At 39.6% G+C, this 19,503-nt stretch overlaps 1 protein-coding gene across 6 annotated transcripts; it reads left to right on the top strand.

Moving 5' to 3' along the window:
* Window positions 1-3,226: 3,226 nt before the first annotated feature.
* Window positions 3,227-5,958, top strand: TCEAL6 (transcription elongation factor A like 6). Of its 6 annotated transcripts, none has more exons than XM_025431652.3 (4): window positions 3,474-3,658; window positions 4,210-4,279; window positions 4,527-4,596; window positions 5,091-5,958. In XM_025431652.3, exon 4 carries the CDS (start codon window positions 5,118-5,120, stop codon window positions 5,697-5,699), a length of 582 nt encoding a protein of 193 aa, XP_025287437.1. In that variant the 5' UTR covers window positions 3,474-3,658; window positions 4,210-4,279; window positions 4,527-4,596; window positions 5,091-5,117; the 3' UTR covers window positions 5,700-5,958. The 6 variants fall into 6 exon arrangements, with proteins under 6 accessions (XP_025287434.1, XP_025287437.1, XP_025287439.1 ...); XM_025431654.3 differs by having other exon boundaries at window positions 3,474-3,670; XM_025431649.3 differs by lacking the exons at window positions 3,474-3,658; window positions 4,527-4,596 and adding an exon at window positions 3,227-3,302.
* Window positions 5,959-19,503: the final 13,545 nt, after the last annotated feature.

Here is a 19,503-nt window from a genome sequence, read left to right as displayed (position 1 = left end):
GACCTACCAAGAAAAAAAGGATAAGGATTCAAATTATTAAAGTCAGAATGAAAGAAGGGACATGACTCTTAACTCTAAAAGTTTACAAAGAATTATACAGTAATACTATGAACAGCTGTATGATAATAAGTAAGACAAGAAAGATCAAAGGGAAAAATTCCAATAAAGACACAAACTACCAACACTGACAAATAGGAATAGAAAGAAAAGTAACCTTACTGAAAATGGCAATGGAATTATGAGCCTTGACTCCAAAAGCAACAAACAAGCTGGGAAAAAGTATCAGAATCAACTTTTGTAGAACTATGGAGTCTAGTAAAATAAAAAGTGTAACAACCAGGAGGAAATTTGGTGAAAAAGGAGGTTGCTGCTTTGTGGTAAGAAATTTTAAATCATCTGCCTATCACCTGCCATGGTCAGCAATCTGTCCATGACAGCTTGTTATCCTGATTTACATTGCTAGTGCCAGAGGGAAGAATAGACATCCTATTTTTTTAGAATTGTGGTTGTGGGTCTTAGTCTACCTGGCAGTTCCCTTAAAGATGAGCACAAAAACTTCCCTTTGTCATATGAGACAGAGCATTCCTTGGATTGGAACTGGGGCAGCTTCCTGGGTGACTTTTGCCAAAAACATTTAAAGTCATGGGTATTGCCCACAACAGCCTGGGGCAAAGAACATTTGGGATAAGCAATAGACAGATTGATAAGTCTTAGTATGAGTAGTTGGGGAAAAGAACTACATGAAGGAACAAGCAAGCACTTTTAAAAACTCACATATCCCAAGGAATCAAATAGTATATGTCCATACCTAAGATTCAACTCATGTTCAGAAAAGGCCAGAGAAGACCCTAAACATTCACCTTGGGCTGGCCTTAAGGTTCTGCAGAAGCAGAAAGTAAAGCATTAAAAATACTTCAACTCAGAGCTTATCTGCAAAGATAGGGAAATTCTTTTCCTTCTGTTAGCTCTACACATTTAAAATAACTTTGTCCAAATACCAGTTGATTACTTAGCTAATCAGGCACAGACTTCAGTGGACACACATGATAAAGAATACAGAATTTACAAAAATATTTTTATTTATCTTAAAGATTTTATTTATTTATTCATGAGAGACACAGAAGGAGGGTCAGAGACATAGGCAGAGGGAGAAGCAGGCTCCTTGCAAGGGGCCCGATGTGAGATTCAATCCTGGACCCCGGGATCACACTCTGAGCCAAAGGTAGACACTCAACCGCTGAGTCATCCAGATGTCCCCAAAAATATTTTTAAAAGTCACTAAACAAAGAAACAATCCACAACAAAGAAACAAACCCTGGAAAGTGGGAGGATCTAATTTACAGAGTTGACATTTTCCAATATACAAAACATCCAGATTCCAATACAAATTGTAAGGCAGTCTACGGCCATACCACCCTGAACGCGCCCGATCTCATCTGATCTCGGAAGCTAAGCAGGGTTGGGCCTGGTTAGTACTTGGATGGGAGACAAATTGTAAGGCATATGAAGAAACAAGAAAGTATGATCTATTTGTAGGAAAGAAAAATTATTAGACTGAATATAAGAAGGTTCATGTGTTGAACAAACTAGGTAAAATTTTGAATCAACTGTCTGAAATATGCTCCAAGGAAAAACGGAAAAGAGCTAAAAAGCTAAAGGAAACCTTGGACAAAGAACTAAGGAAATGAGGAAAAAATGCCCTAGCAAATATAAACTATTAGCAGAGAAATAGAATATATAGATAAAAATTATTAAAAGGAAACCAAATAGAAATTCTGGAGCTGAAAATAACTGAAATGAAAAGCTCACTAGAGAGGCTTGGCAGCATATTTGAGCTGGTAGAAGAAAGAATCAGTTAGCCTGAAGATAGATCAGTTGAGATTATCCAGTTTGAGAAGCAAAAAAGTAAAAAGGATGAAGAATTAACAAAGAACCAGGAGACACAATGAAGCATACTTAACAAATGTGTGATAAGAATCCCAGAAAGAAAAGCAAAACAGGAATAAAGAATTTTTGAACAAATAAAAGCTAAAAATTACTCATTAGGGGACACCCAATCTATGTATCCAAGAAGTTCAGTTAACTCCAATCAGGATAAACATGATCCAAATCATGACACATTATAGTCACATTGTCAAAACAAAATATATGGTATTACACTGTAGCAACTATAGTTTTGGCAATTTTCTAGTTTTTGAGTTCAGTGGTGGTGTCACAGTATGAAAGAGGGAAGGGGGGGTCCCTGGGTGGCGCAGCGGTTTGGCGCCTGCCTTTGGCCCAGGGCGCGATCCTGGAGACCCGGGATCGAATCCCACATCAGGCTCCCGGTGCATGGAGCCTGCTTCTCCCTCTGCCTATGTCTCTGCCTCTCTCTCTCTCTCTCTGTGACTATCATAAATAATAGGAAAAAAAAATGAAAGAGGGAAGGGAAAAAATAAAGGGAAGGAAAGGAAAGAGGGACAAAGGGTTAATGGTAAGACTAAGTTGTAGACCAAGAATTATGATAAATTTGTTCATCAGTTATCCATTAAAAATAATTTATTTATTTTGTTTTAAAAATATTTTATTTATTTGAGAGAGTGAACAAAAGACAAAGTACCAGCTAGGTAAGGGGAAGAGGGAGAAGTAGACTCCCCGCTGAGCAGTGATCTTCCCCACCACCCCACCACCCCGCATGGGGAGCTCCATCCTAGGACTCTAGGATCATGACCCCAACTCAAGGCAAACACTTAACCCACTGAGCCACTCAAGTGTCCCTTAAAAAACATTTTAATGCTTTCTTTTTTTAGCCATCTGATATTCTGCATGAGAACAGGTCAAATATTGGAGTGCAAGTTTCAAGTGTGAAGAAAAGTAAACAGAGAAGGTGAGAAGGAAGTTGCTGAAAGAAGGTTGGGGTATATGGATTTTGAGTTGCTTCAAGGGCATTCAAGTAGTGGTATCCAATAGACAGTTGACAAAGAGGGTCTGGGGCTAAGGGGAAGAAATAGCCTGGAGATGGAGATTTGAGAATTATCGGTGTTTAGAGGGAAATGAACAGAAGGCACTCAGGGAGAGCGAACTTGAGGATTGAGGAGAGAGGAGGCCCAGGAACACAGCTACTCAAGGTGGCAGCGCCGCTTCCTGGCCGGCACTACTACCTGGGCTCTGGAGTCAGGCAGAACGGGTCTTGAAAGCTGCTTGTGGTACACAGTTGCTGAGCACTCCCGGCAAAGTCGGGTACCCTCCCTGTGATCAGCAGTCGCACCTGGCAATGACGTGCATCTCAGAGGGATGCTGTACGAGGACCTGCGATGCGCCAGGTAAAGCACTTGCAGTTGGGAAGACTCCCCGCTCCTGCTGTCTGTGACTCCCCCTTGGCCATCCCCTCCCCCACCGTCTTTTTCTGACTGGTCCCTTGGGGATGGGGCTGAGGAGGCGGGGCGGGGGGGGGCGACAGAGCTCGGGTGACGCGGGGCTCACGTGACTGGCCGGGCGCCGACGTGGGCCGCAGCCCGGGCGCCCGCCCGCTCGCCCGCCTACCCTGCGGTCCCGTCCCTGCGCTGTCGGTTTCCGTCACCCGCACGGAACCAGCTACCTGAGCTGCCCGGGCGGCTGACGAGGGGCGAGCGGGCTTCGGCGAGCCCGAGGAGGCGCAGGTCTGCCCGGGGCCCCGCAGGTCAGTGTGAAGGTGGGCGCTGCGGGCAACCCTGAGCAAGGGTGGAGGTGGATGGGAGTAGGAACCGGGAGCAGCACGGAGCAGGAAGGGGTCCGGGAGGTTGGTGAGGATGGGGGGCGCAGCGCAGATGTGGGCAGGTGGGGAGGAGCACCCCATAGCAGGCCCCGCTGCTGCCTCCTCCATGCCCCTCCTCTGCGCCCTTCACCCGTTTTTGGACCTGAAATTGAGGGGGGGGGGCGCCCCGCAGTGCGACAGTGAAATGTAGACATATTCTAGAAATAACCCCTTCTCACACTCTGTACCTAAAAGGAAATACTGACCTCAGTGGAAAGGGGGTGGGCTGGGCGGCTTGCTTGCAGAGGAGGGGGACACAGCGACCCAAACAGTTCTGAAAGCATCCTGGTCTGGACCTGAGGCATGAAAAGTAATGGCGGCTGGGATGCGGGGGAGGTAGGAGAGGGAAATGTTGCATGAGGAGAGCCCAGATTCAGGGAAGAAACCTCAGTCGGTTGAGTGCACAGGCCCTGCCCCTGTCTTCCGTCTGTCTGCAGGTCTGTGTGTCTGTCCCCAGCACTCTGCAAGGCTAGAAAAGGAAGAGGAACCTGTCCAGAATCCCTGCAGGTGAGTGAAAGGGGGAAGAGGCTCTGAGCAGGGATGTTAGTGGGGAGAGTGTAGAGGGCAGAATTTTAGGCCCCCACTTATCATCCCCCCACCACAAATATTGCATACACTTGCCAGGGAAATGGTTGGGAGGAATGGTGGGGTAAATGGTGTGCAGAAGACACTTGGAGGGTTGGGATTCAGAAAAGGGACCCAAGCCTTTGTGCATCCACTGAATGCCCAGCCCCTATCTCCTGTCTGTTTGCAGTTCTTAGTGTTTGTTCCCAATTCTCTACAACACTAGAAAAGGAAGCGTTACCTGTCTTGAATTCCTGCAGGTCAGTGAAATAAGAGGGTCTCTGGGCAGGAACCCAGAGCAGTGGGGAGGGAGTGTGGAGGGTACAGCATGGGCAGAATTTGGAGTCTCATTACTTGCAAGGCTAGAAAAGTAGGAGGAACCTGTCCAGAATCCCTGCAGGTGAGCAAAAGGGAGGAAGGGCACTGGACAGGAACGGTGTGGGGAGGGTGTAGAGGGCACACCGAATGCAGAATTTGAGGTCCCCACTGCCCATCCTCCATACCACGCTGAAGGATAGTACAGAAGGTGGTAGGGCCTGCCAGGGAAATGGTTGGCTCTCACATGTTGGAGGAATTGTAGGGTAAAAGGTGGGTAGAAAACACACTTGGAGGGCTTGGCCAGGTCAAGAGAACCCAGCCAAGGGGAAGGATGCCAGTACTATCAGCACCTGCATTCCACCTCCAAGCCCTCAGTCTCCCTTGTCTCCTTTGTCTTCTCTTCCCTCTCCTACCCCACCACACCCCACCCCCTAAGACAAGGAAAAGAAGGGGAAATCTCAACATGGAAAAACTCTACAATGAAAATGAAAGAAAGCTGGAAATCAAGGGACAGCCAGAAGATGAAGTAGAGCCTGAAGATGAAGGAAAATCAGATGAGGAAGAAAAGCTGGAAGAGGAAGGGAAGCCAGGGCATGAGGGAAAGCTCCAGAATCAGGGACAGCCAGATGATGAGGGAAAGCAAGAAAAGCAGGGCAAGTCTGAAAATGAGGGAAAACCACACGGTGAGGGCAAGCCAGGATCCCAGGCAAAGCCTGAGGGTGAGCCACGGGCTGCCGAAAAGCGCCCAGCTGAAGATTATGTGCCGAGGAAAGCAAAAAGAAAAACGGACAGGGGGACGGACGACTCCAAGGACTATCAGGAGGACTTACAGGAAAGGCACTTGGGAAGTGAGGAGATGATGAGAGAATGTGAAGATATTTCAAGGGCTCAGGAAGAGTTAAGGAAAAAACAGAAAATGGGTGGTTTTCATTGGATGCAAAGAGATGCACAGGATCCATTTGCCCCAAGGGGGCAACGAGGTGTCAGGGGGGTGAGGGGCGGAGGTAGAGGCCAAAGGGGTTTACATGATATCCCATATCTTTAATGCCTTTGGTCTTTAATTCTAACTTCTCTAATGAGAATATTGCTGACCCTGCTTTCCCTGGCAGGCATTTGCCAGGCTATGTGCTTTATAACCTTAAGCTGAAATTTTGTTTTAGGTGTCACTCTTATTACCAGAAGCCTTTTGATCCAACTATTATGCTCTCTGCCTTTCAGTAGGTAATTTTTATCCATGTGCATGGAAGAGGTGTTCATGGTACATTGCAAAATAACAATAAAATAAAACCATTTTTAGAACCTCATATGCAGTACCAGCCCATTTTTGTAAAAATATGTTTGCATAATGCATTTGTGCACTGACAGAACTCTGAAAGTATGTTATACTAAAAAGTAAGCAATTATTTTTCCCATATGGTAGCCAAAAATAGCTCTCACCCATACTCAAAAATGAGTTCAATCACCTCATGGTAGGTACTTTTGTGCCATTCCTCTGCAGGTGTGCCCATCCCCATGTCTTCCCCAGTTGTATCCATGCCAGTGAGCACTGCTGCTCCTTCTGAGTCCTGTACTGTCCTATGGCTCCCACCATGGTGTGATTCTTTTTTTTTTTTTGGTTACTCATCTCTTTTCCCTAAAGGATCTATTAATTATGTCTGTCATAATTTAAAAATAACTAAAATCAGAAAACAATATATGGCAAATGATTGAACTGTTCAGTGAGTTTAAGAAGGCAGTGAAGACACTTAAAAAAATTCCTGTTGTCAGAATGTACAATAATAGGTAAAACTCACATTTTCTGGGACTAATAAAGGAATCAACCTGACAGTTATAACAGACCCACTGTTATAAGGGTCAATGTTGTCATCTGTGAAATGGGGATATTACTTGTCTCATGGGCCTGCCAAGTGGATCAAATGAGGTACTGAGTATGTGAAGTGTGTTGTAACCCAGCCTCTTATGTATTAACCAGATACTTATGTGTGTGTGGAGAGGGTGGTGGTGGTGGCTCCCACAACATTGCCATGCAGCAGCACATAGCTGGATGGAATCAGACACGGAGCAAGCCTGAAGGAGGTCCCACCTATGCCCACTAACAAGTCTAGGCAGCTAGAAGATGAATGCCATTGTCTCCTGGATACTTCTATATCTGCTGGGCACTGTGCCCTTTCTCCTGAGTTCTGTACCCATTACTGATAGAGTCTCATGAGCTGGAGGCCTTAAGGTGCCAAAGCCCTATCAATTTCTCTAGAGCCAATGTCCACCCACCCTTGACACTTATAGAAGTGTGAATAAATCTCTTTCCCCACTTGAGTTACAGTTATTCAGTTATCTGTGAGTATCCCGCTAGTGCTACTTGGTATTCTAATCTCTTTTATTTTTTAGCAAAATGATCATATATGTGTATTTTTTTTGTTTATGGGTTTTTGCATACATGAATATCCTCATCAAATTCAGATATTGCAGCCTAGGCCAGGAAAAAAAATCTGTATAATAAAAGCTGTGCTAGGGCCCTTGGGTGGCTCAGTTAGTTAAGGGTCTGACTTCAGCTCAAGTAATGATCTCAGGGTCCTGGAATAGAGCCCCATGTTGGGCTCTATACTCAGCAGAGAGTCTGCTCATCCCTCTGCTCTTCCTCCTGGCATAGGTGCTCTCTCTCTCTCTCTCTCTCTCAAATAAATAAAAATCTTTTTTAAAAAGTGTGCTATTCTTACAGGTTAATATCTGCAAACTCTCTTTCCTAGGTTGAGTTCTTTCCAAGGAAACTTGTCAGGCCCCACTTTAGCAATTGATCAAACCCTTAAACATATTTGATTTTTAGATCTTTATTTGTGAACATGTGGTACATGGACCAGCTTATCAGTATCACGTGAGAGTCGTTTATAAATGCAGAATCTCAGGCCCTACCTCAGACTTACTGAGTTAGAATCATTTTAACAAGATTCCCAGGTTATTCCTATGCACATTGAAGTTTGAGAACCACTGACCTGGCAGCCCTGGTGGCGCAACGGTTTAGTGCCGCCTGCGGCCCAGGGAGTGATCCTGGAGACCCTGGATCAAGTCCCATGTCAGGCTCTCTGCATAGTGCCTGCTTCTCTCTCTCTGCCTGTGTCTCTGCCTCTGTGTGTGTGTGTCAATAAAATAAATAAAGTCTTTAAAAATTTTTAAATAAAGAGAGAACCACTGACTTAGATGGAGACTCTTAAGGCTCTCTCTACCCCAACTTCCCATAAAATATGTGCCTGAAAGGATAAATATATGCACCATATAAGAAATACATCACAGATAATTAAATAGACCTATGTTTGTCAAACTGTAGTTAGCCTTCCCTGCATTGCTAGGTCTTGAAATTAATTCAGTGGGTCAAGATTTGCAGATTGTTAAGGAGGTAGGATAAGGGCAAATAGAAAATATCAAATTGCATTGCAGGTATGGTGAATATTAAATGAAAATTGTATTTCTTATGTGTGTAATATGAGTTGTGATAAAAATATATTTCTAACTGTAGACTATAGTTTTAAAAGAACTGAGAAACACTCTATTGAATTATTTGCATCTCAAAACACAACCAGTCCATTTCATATTTGTATCCCTAGTGCCCAACACAGTACCTGACAAACAGTAGGTATTTAATAAAAGGATAAATAATAATGACTAATTCAGGAACCCTACTCTTTGCCCCAAGCTTAGCCCCTATCTACATAATTAACTTTGAACAAATAATTTTAATTGTCTAATAGGGTTTACCAGCCCAAGGAGAGATCCTGGGCTGGAAAGAGTAGAACTTCTCAACCCCAGGAAGACAGTCTCTGTAAAGTGAAACTAAATAACTGTGGTATCTGTGCTATAAAGCTACCCAGTGGAGGACTCTGTATGCCACAGGAGCACAGTGTCATAAAGGAACACTATGCCTGCCAGGGTGGGAGGCCAGGGTAAGGAGCTGCCCTGGAAGGGTAACAGTTGAGCTACCTGTAGTTCTTTCTGGCATGACCTTTCTCCAGTTAGCCTGTGGGAATCAGGGCCTTAGATTTTAGAGACAACATATATCATATTGGTTTTGAGCTTGGACTTCATATGGTTTCCAATTTTAAGTGGTACCCAGAGCTATAGTGCAAGTTTCTCGGACACTTCAGCCTCATAACCCTGCAAACCCAATTGTATTATATTCTTGCTATACAGAGTCTATGAAACCTTAAAAATACCCAATAATAGAATTAAAAAACACACTCCTTTACTTTTTGAGCAAACCATGCCCTCTTCCTTTAGCAATTAGTCTCCATTCGAGAAGCAGCTCAGTTGGGCTTGCTACCAGACCCTGGTAGAGACTTAACACCTGGTATTAATTTTCTGTATGAATGAGACACGCATTATGAACTTGTTTCTGTTTATTCTGTTGAATAATAAAGTTTTGTGTGAGCACCAACAAATGGACTAAAAGACTGGACTTGGGCATATCAAAATGGCACAATGGCCTCACGGGAGTTCCTCATAACCTGTTAGAAGAAGGTTAAAATGATGATCCAGCTTGTGGATGTATCTTCTTGGTGCATTGACAGAAAATGTAAATGGATGTCTTCTGCACTATAACCCCACTCAGGGATGACTCAGAAAAACAGTGGGAAAGAAACATGCTACCATTGGGTGGAATGCTATATGGTTCACATGGTTGTTGTCTTTGTATGTAACTCTTCATGGCTGTAGGTATGCATCTGTTATGACCCATCTGCAGTGATGAAAAGATTAATTAGGGACTTTGGAAAGAATTAATTGGAAAATTAATAATCGCAGATATTTATATCCCATGATATAATAATTTGCTATTGCACAACAAATTACCACACACTTAGGTTAACAAAACATTGATTTATTAGTTCACATATTAGTAGGCAAGAGATCTTGCACAGTATGATTGTGATTTCTGCTCAGGGTCTCACAAGGCTGACATCCAGGTGTTTTCAGAATTCAGTTCTTTGCAGCTATAGGATGGTGGTACTGCCTTTTTTTTTGCTGGCTATCAGCTGAGCTGTTTTCAGCTTATAAAAGCTTCAATTCTTTACCACAAGGCTCACTCCATTTTCAAGCCAGCAACAGTGCATTAACTCTTTCTCATGCTTCTAATCTCTGACTTCTTTGTATCTGACTCTAGACCCCTATTTAAAGGAATTATGTAGGGTGGCACCGGTGGTGCAGCAGTTTAGCGCCGCCTGCAACCCAGGGTGTGATCCTGGAGACCCTAGATCGAGTCCCACGTCAGGCTCTTTGTGTGATGCCTGCTTCTGTCTATGCCTCTCTCTGTCTCTATAAATAAGTAAAATCTTTTTAAAAAGTAAAGGGATGATGTAGGGTGCCTGGGAATTAATCTGACTCCTTATTTTGCCTCAGGTCATGATCTTAGGGTTGTGAGATCGAGTCCCGCATTGGCCTCTGCACTGGGCATGGAGTCTGCTTAAAATTCTGTCTCTCCCTCTCTAAAAAAAAGTGGGGGGTGGGTGATGTGATTAGGTCAGGACCACCCAGATAATTTTCTTATGTTAAAGTCAACTGATTTGAGGCTCTAATTATATCTGCAGTTGGTTTCACAGAAACACATGGATTAGTGCTTGATTAAATAACTGGAAGAAGGTGTGTATGCAATGCCAGCTGGCAATTTGGTAGGCAATCCTAAAATAATGCCTACCACAGTTCACCTTCTGATTCCTGAAGATTCATTTCCTTCCCAAATGCAAAAACTATTGAACTTCTCCCAAGGTTCACAAGAATCTCATCCCATTACAGCATTAGTTCAGAAGTCAAAAATCTCATCATCTAAACCACCTAAACCAGATTTGTATGAGGATCCTAGGCATAATCTGCTACATAGAGTTTCTGAATATATTACTCTCCATCTTAAACTCCATAGGCCCATACACTAAGTGGTCATGGTGACTGAGTTGGATACTATGACTGGGCTCCACAACATAGCCTTCCTAATTACCAAGGCTGACCCGGCTACTGCCACTGCCAGGTGTCCAAAACTCCCACAGCAGAGGACAATGCTGACCTGTATATTTGGCACCATTTCCTGGTGCAACCAACTAACTTCCAAGTGGTAAACTGATTACATTGGAGCCCTTCTTTCACAGAGGAGTCAGAATATTTTTTCTTATAGTAATAGATATGCATATCTGATAAGAAGTTGCCTTTATTGTCCATAACACCTCTGTCAACATAAACATGTCTTAGCTACCTGAGTAGTGCCACACACAAAATCACCAAAATCATTCAACCAAGGACTTAAATTTGCTGTAAAAGATAAAAAGAAATGGGCTCAATATCACAGAATTTACTAATCTCTGACTTACTTTATTGTGAAGATTCAGTAACAATTCTTTTGTAAATGTTTGGTAAAAATTCAGCAGTGAAGTCATCTGGCCCTGGTCTTTTAATTGTGGGTATTTTTTTTTTTTTACTACTAATTGAATCTCTTTACCTGTTATAAGTCTATTCATTAATATATTTCTTCATTTCAATGGAAGTGTAAATGACATACAATATTATATTAGTTTCAAGGATATAACACACTGACTTGACATTTCCATACATTGCAAAATGATCACCACATTAAATCTACTTACCATCTGTCACCATACAAAGTTAATACAATATTATTGACTATATTCCCCATGGCTTATTTATTTTATAACTGGAAGTTTTTACTTATTGATCCCTTTCAACCATTCCCCCCAATCTTCCTTCCCTCTGTCAACCACCAATCTTTTCTCTGTATCTATGAGTCTGGGTTTTGTTTTGCTTTTAGATTCGACATATCAGTAAAACCATGTGGTAATTGTCTTTCCTTGTTTGACTTATTTCATTTAGCATAATACCCTCAAGTTTCATCCATGTTGTCATAAATGGCTACCTAGTATTTTTTTGACTGACTAGTATTCTACTTTTTTTAGCTGACTGGCATTCTATTATATATGTATAATGTATGTGTGTGTATAGTACATTATATATTTCATAACTTCTTTATCCATTCATCCATTGATGGACACTTAGGTTGTTTCTGTAACTTGGCTATTGCAAATAACTCTGCAATGAACATAGGGGTATATGTTCAAACACTTTGAATTAGTGCTTTTGTTTTCTTTGGATAGATACCCAGTAATGGGGTTTCTGGATCATATGGTAATTCTATTTTTAATTTTTTGAGGAAACTCCATTCAATTTTCCATAGTAGCTGCACCACTTTACAACAATCCCACCAACAATGCACAAGGGTTCCTTTTTCTCCACATTCTCACCAACACTTGTTATTTCTTGACTTTTTGATAACAATTCTTTTGATTTAGAAGTGATATCTCCTTTGATTTACATTTCTCTGATGAATAGTGATGCTAAGCATCTTTTTATATGCCTATAGGCCATCTGTATGTCTTCTTTGGAAAAATGCCTATTCAAATCCTCTGTATATTTTTTAATGAAATTCTTTATTGTTGTTGTTGAGTTATATGAGCTTTAATACATTTTGGATATTAATCCCTTATTGGATGTAGGATTTGAAAATATCTTCTCCCATTCAGTATGTTTCTTTTTAGTTGTGTTGAGTTTCCTCCACCGTGAAAAGCTTTTTAGTTTGATATAGTTCTCTTTATTTATTTTTGCTTCTAATTCCCTTGCCTTTGTTGCTAGATCCAAAAACATGTTGCTAAAGCTTATGCCAAGGAGCTAACCAACTATGTTTTCTTCTAGGAGTTTTATGGTTTTAGGTCTGGGTAATTAATATATTTTGAGTTGATTTTTGAATAAGTAAGATAGTGATAGTTTCATTCTTTCGCAGTTACCTGTGTAATTTACCCAATACCATTTATTGAAAACATTGTACTTTCACCACTGCATATTCATAGTTCCTTAGTCATAAATTAATCGACCATATACTTATGGATTTATTTTTGGGCTATCTATTCTATTCCATTAATCTATGTGTTTGTTTTTATGCCAATAACATACTGTTTTGATTAATATAGTTTGTAGTATAGTTTGAAATCAGGAAGTAGGATGCCTCCACTTTTGTTCTTTCTCAAGATTGTTTGACTATCCAGAGCCTTTTGTGTTTCCATATATATTTTAGAATTATTTGTACCAGATATGTGGAAAATGTCATTAGAATTTTGGTAGAGATTGCATTGAATTTGTAGATTGCTTTGTGTAGTATGGACATTTTAACAATATTAATTCTTCTAATCTATGATCACAGAATATCTTTCCACTTATTTGTGTTCTCTTCAATTTCTTTCATCAATGTCTTATATATTTTAGTTTATAGATCTTTAACCCTCTTGGTTAAATTTATTTGTAGGTACTTTATTCTTTTTGTTTTTTTTTAAGAGTTTTATTCCAAGCTACATTTATTTGCATAACATGAGATCATTTAAGGCTTTGCTTTTTTAAATTTTTTAAATTTTTATTTATTTTTTATTGGAGTTCAATTTGCCAACATATAGCATAACACCCAGTGCTCATCCTGCCAAGTGCCCCCCTCAGTGCCCATCACCCAGTCACCCCAATCCCCCGCCCACCTCCCCTACCACAGGCTTTGTTTGTTTTTAACTCTTTTTTTGTTGGAATATATTTTTTTAAGATTTTATTTATTTATTAATGAGAGACACACAGAGAGAGAGAGAGGCAGAGACACAGGCAGAGGGAGAAACAGGCCCCATGCAGGGAGCCCGACGCAGGACTCGATCTCAGGTCTCCAGGATCATGCCCTGGACTGAAGGTGGCACTAAACCGCTGAGCCATCTGGGCTGCCCTACTTTATTCTTTTTGATGTGATTGTAAATCAGATTGTTTTCTTAATTCTCTCAAAATTCTTTGTGTACAGAAATGCAACAGATTTATGAATATTAATTTTGTATCCTGCAACTTTACTGAATTCATGTATTAGTTCTAACACTTTTTGGCAGATTTTTTAGGTTTTCTATATATAATATCATGTCATCAGCAAATAGTGACAGTTTTACTTCTTTTCCAAATTGTATGTCTTTTATTTCTTTTTCTTGCCTAATTGCTATGGCTAGAACTTCTAATACTATGTTGAATAAAAGTGGGGAGAGTGGATATCCATGTCTCATTCCTGATATTAGAGGAAAAGCTTTCAGCTTTTCATCATTGAGTATGATATTAGCTGTGGGTTTGTCATATATGGCCTTTATTATATTTAGGTCTATTCCCTCTATAGCCACTTTGTTAAATGTATTTTTTTTTATCAAAAATGAATATTGAATGTGGTCAAATGCTTTTTCTGCATCTATTGAGAGGATTGTGTGATTTTTATCTTTTATCTTGTTAATATGTGGTATCACATTGATTTCTGCATGTTGAACCATCTTTGCATCCCTGGAACAAATCTCACTTGATCATGATGTATGATTCTTTTAATGTATTGTTGAATTTGTTCTGTTAATATTTTGTTGAGGATTGTTACATTTATTTTCATTGGGGATATTGTCCTGTAATTTTGTTCTTTGTGGTATCCTTGTCTGGTTTTGGTATCAGGAAAATTCTTGCCTTGGAAAATCAGTTTGGAAGCATTCTCTCTTCAATTTTTCAGAAGATTTTGAGAAGGATAAGTATTAATATTCTTTGAGTGTTTGGGAGAATTCACAAGTGAAGCTGTCTGGTTCTGGACTTCTGTTTGTTGGGAGGTTTTCAATTACTGATTCAATCTTCTTACTAGTAATTGGTCTGTTCAGGACTTGTATTTCACCATGATTTAGTCTTGGAATAATATATTTCCAGGAATTTATCCATTTCTTCTAAGTTGTCCAATTTGCTGGCATATAATTGTTCATGATAGTCTCATGACCCTTTTTATTTCTGTGGAATTAGTTGTAATTTTTCCTCTTTCATTTCTGGTCTTATTTATTTGATTCCTCACTCTTTTTTCTAGGTGAGTACAGATTTGTTAAATTTCTATCTTTTCAAAGAACCAGGTCTTAGGGCAGCCTGGGTGGCTCAGTGGTTTAGCGCTGCCTTCAGCCCAGGGCATGATCCTGGAGACTTGGGATTGAGTCCCACATCAGGCTCCCTGCTTGGAGCCTGCTTCTCCCTCTGACTGTGTCTCTGCCTCTCTCTCTCTCCCTGTCATTCATGAATAAATAAATAAAATATTTTTTAAAAAAGAACCAGGTCTTAGTTTTACTGATCTTTTCTATTGCCTTTTTAGTTTCTGTTTCATTAATTTTCATTCTGATTTTTATATATTTTCTTCATTCTACTAACTTTGACCTTCATTTGTTCTTTTGAGTTCTGTTATGTGTAGAGTTTATTTGAGCTTTCTCTTGTTTCTTGAGGTAGTCCTTTATTTCTTATGAAATTCCTTCTTAGAATTACTTTATCCCATAGATTTTGATATGTCATATTTCTATTTTCATTTGTGTGTAGGTATTTTTATTTCTTCTTTGTTTTCTTTGATGAGCCATCAGTTGTTCAGTAGCATGTTGTTTTATTTCCACATTTTTATGATTTTTCCAGTTCTCTGCCTGTTATTCATTTCTAGTTTCATACCACTCTGACCACTAAATATGGTTGATATAATTTCAATCTTGAATTTATTGGGACTTATTCTGTGACCTATCATGTGATCTTTCCTTGAGAATGTTCCATGTGCACCTGAGAAAATAAGTATTCTGTCACTTTTGGATGGAATGTTCTGTATATGTCTATTAAGTCCATGTAATGTAATGTGTCATTCATAGCCGATGTTTCCATATTGTCTTTGTCTGCATGATCTGTACATTTATGTAAGTTGAGTGCTAATGTTTCTTGATATTACTGTAGCACCATCAATTTCCCCATTTAGTTCTATTAATATTTGCTTTATACATTTAGGTGCTCCAATGTTGGGTGCATAGATATTTAATAGATATTTACAATTGTTGTATTTTCTTTGTTGGATTGATCCCTTTACCATTATGTAATGCCCTTCTTTGTCTTTTGTTACACTTTTTATGTCTTTAAATTTTTTTAAATTTTATTTAAATTCAATTAACCAACATATAGAACATCATTAGTTTCAGATGTAGAGTTCAGGAACTCATCAGTTGCATATAACACCCAATGCTCATCACATCATGTCCCCTCCTTAGCAATGTCCACAATAGCCAAAGTATGGGAAGAGTGCAGATGTTCATTGACAGATGAATGGATAAAAAAGAAATATATATATTTGAATATTAGCCATCAAAAAGAATGAAATCTTTCCATTTGCGACTATGTGGATGGGATTAGAGGGTATTATGCTAAGTGCCGTTAGTCAGAGAAAGACAAATATCAGATGATTTCACTCATTTGTGAAATCTAAGAAACAAAACAGATGAACATAGGGGAAGGGAGGGAAAAATAAAATAAAATGAAATCAGAGAGGGAGACAAACCATAAGAGACTCTTAACTATAGGAAACAAACTGAGGATTGAAGGAGGGGAGGTAGGTGAGAGGATAGGGTAACTGGGTGATGGGCATTAAGGAAGGCATTTATTTTTTATTTTTTAACTTATTCATGATAGACATAGAGAGAGAGAGAGAGAGAGAGAGGCAGAGACACAGGAAGAGGGAGAAGCAGGCTCCATGCTGGGAGCCCGACGCGGGACTCTATCCTGGGACTCCAGGATTGCACCCCCGCCAAAGGCAGGCACTAAACCGCTGAGCCACCTAGGGATCCCCCCTAAGGAAGGCATTTGATGGAATGAGCACTGGGTGTTATATTCAACTGATAAATCACTAAACTCTAACTCTGAAACTAATAATACACTATATGTTAATTAATTGATTTTAAATTAAAACAAAAAACAAAATATAATAGAAAATTGCAAGGGAAAAAAACCCAACCAGCTTTGGGTTTCACTGATTTTTTGAATTGTTTTTTTCTATTTTCTATTTCATTAATCTAATCTTTATTATGGCCTTCCTTTTGCTTACTTAAGGTTTAATTTGATCTTCTTTTTGCTGTGCCCTTGGTGGAAGGATGGGTTATTGATTTGAGGTCTTTTTCAGTTGGACCCCACAATTTTGGTATGTCGTGATTTCCCTTTTGATTTCTTTTTTGAGCTATTGGTTATTTAGGAGTGTGGTGTTTAATTTTCACATATTTGTGAATTCCCCAATGTTTTTCCTGCTATAGACTTTTAATTTCACTCCATTATGGTTGGATAAGTTATTTTGCATTATTTTCATCCTTTAAATATATTGAGATTTTTTTTTATAGTGTAGAATATCACCTATCCTGGAGAAAGTTCCTTGTGCACTTAAAAAGAATGTATATATACTCTGTTGTTTTGGGATGGAGTGTCCTATAGATATCTGCTGGGCATGGTTGCTTCACAGTGTGGTTCAAGTCTTATATTTCCTTGCTGATCTTCTGCCTAGTTTTCCTATCTATTATTGAAAATGCAGTATTAAAGTCTCAAAGTATTATTTTTGAACTGCCTTTTTTTATTAATTTCTGTCAGTTTCATTTCATGCATTTTGGTGATTATTAAGTGAATACATGTTAATAAATTATTATATCTTCCTGATGGGTTGACCTTTTTATCTTTATAAAATGTCTCTCTTTACCTCGTTACAATCTTTGCATTAGCATCACCTTTGTCCTACATGAGTATAGGCAGGCACTCCCACCTTTCTTGTGGTTGCTGTTTGGATGATATACTTTTCTCTTTTTATTTTTGATCTATTTGTATCTTTCAATCTAAAGTATGTGTTCCTGTAAACAACATATAAATCATATTTTTATCCAATTTGACAATATGTGCGTTTGATTGGATTGTTTAATGCATTCATATTTAATGTCATTGTTTCATTGTTGATATAGATGGATTTAATTCTGTCATTTTACTTTTTATTTTCTTTTCTTTTTTTCATAGTTAAAATTTTTTTCTATTTTCTTTTTTTTATTTCTTTTTTATTGGTGTTCAATTTAATAACATACAGAATAACCCCCAGTGCCCGTCACCCATTCACTCCCACCCCCCGCCTCCTCCCCTTCTACCAGCCCTAGTTCGTTTCCCAGAGTTAGCAGTCTTTACGTTCTGTCTCCTTTTCTGATATTTCCCACACATTTCTTCTCCCTTCCCTTACATTCCCTTTCACTATTATTTATATTCCCCAAATAAATGAGAACATATAATGTTTGTCCTTCTCCGATTGACTTACTTCACTCAGCATAATACCCTCCAGTTCCATCCACGTTGAAGCAAATGGTGGGTATTTGTCATTTCTAATAGCTGAGTAATATTCCATTGTATACATAAACCACATCTTCTTTATCCACTCATCTTTCGACGGAGACCAAGGCTCCTTCCACAGCTTGGCTATTGTGGCCATTGCTGCTATAAACATCGGGGTGCAGGTGTCCCGGCGTTTCATTGCATCTGTATCTTTGGGGTAAATCCCCAACAGTGCAATTGCTGGGTCGTAGGGCAGGTCTATTTTTAACTCTTTGAGGAACCTCCACACAGTTTTCCAGAGTGGCTGCACCAGTTACATTCCCACCAACAATGTAAGAGGGTTCTCTTTTCTCCGCATCCTCTCCAACATTTGTTGTTTCCTGCCTTGTTAATTTTCCCAACTCTCACTGGTATGAGGTGGTATCTCATTGTGGTTTTGATTTGTATTTCCCTGATGGCGAGTGATGCAGAGCATTTTCTCATGTGCATGTTGGCCATGTCTATGTCTTCCTCTGTGAGATTTCTCTTCATGTCTTTTGCCCATTTCATGATTGGATTGTTTGTTTCTTTGGTGTTGAGTTTAATAAGTTCTTTATAGATCTTAGAAACTAGCCCTTTATCTGATATGTCATTTGCAAATATCTATTCCCATTTTGTAGGTTGTCTTTTAGTTTTGTTGACTGTATCCTTTGCTGTGCAAAAGCTTCTTATCTTGATGAAGTCCCAATAGTTCATTTTTGCTTTTGTTTCTTTTGCCTTCGTGGATGTATCTTGCAAGAAGTTACTGTGGCCGAGTTCAAAAAGGGTGTTGCCTGTGTTCTCCTCTAGGATTTTGATGGAATCTTGTCTCACATTTAGATATTTCATCCATTTTGAGTTTATCATTGTGTATAGTGAAAGAGAGTGGTCTAGTTTCATTCTTCTGCATGTGGATGTCCAATTTTCCCAGCACCATTTATTGAAGAGACTGTCTTTCTTCCAATGGATAGTCTTTCCTCCTTTATCGAATATTAGTTGACCATAAAGTTCAGGGTCCACTTCTGGGTTCTCTATTCTGTTCCATTGATCTATGTGTCTGGTTTTGTGCCAGTACCACACTGTCTTGATGACCACAGCTTTGTAGTACAACCTGAAATCTGGCATTGTGATGCCCCCAGATATGGTTTTCTTTTTAAAATTCCCCTGGCTATTCGGGGTCTTTTCTGATTCCACACAAATCTTAAAATTATTTGTTCTAACTCTCTGAAGAAAGTCCATGGTATTTTGATAGGGATTGCATTAAACGTGTAAATTGCCCTGGGTAACATTGACATTTTCACAGTATTAATTCTTCCAATCCATGATCATGGAATATTTTTCCATCTCTTTGTGTCTTCCTCAATTTCTTTCAGAAGTGTTCTATAGTTTTTAGGGTATAGATCCTTTACCTCTTTGGTTAGGTTTATTCCTAGGTATCTTATGCTTTTGGGTGCAATTGTAAATGGGATTGACTCCTTAATTTCTCTTTCTTCAGTCTCATTCTTAGGGTATAGAAATGCCACTGATTTCTGGGCATTGATTTTGTATCCTGCCATGCTACCAAATTGCTGTATGAGTTCTAGCAATCTTGGGGTGGAGACTTTTGGGTTTTCTGTGTAGAG

Source organism: Canis lupus, chromosome X (genome assembly GCF_003254725.2).
Source record: "Canis lupus dingo isolate Sandy chromosome X, ASM325472v2, whole genome shotgun sequence".
Lineage (NCBI taxonomy): Eukaryota > Metazoa > Chordata > Mammalia > Carnivora > Canidae > Canis > Canis lupus.
Note: the sequence above shows the minus strand (reverse complement) of the source record. Positions and strands in the feature narration are given on the sequence as shown.

Coding starts and splice junctions, on each gene's coding strand:
- TCEAL6 (XM_025431649.3), top strand. CDS start 3,274: ATGCTGTACGAGGACCTGCGATGCGCCAG. Junction 3,303..4,209: donor GAGGACCTGCGATGCGCCAG/GTAAAGCACTTG, acceptor GTCTGTCTGCAG/GTCTGTGTGTCTGTCCCCAG. Junction 4,280..5,090: donor CCTGTCCAGAATCCCTGCAG/GTGAGTGAAAGG, acceptor CCACCCCCTAAG/ACAAGGAAAAGAAGGGGAAA.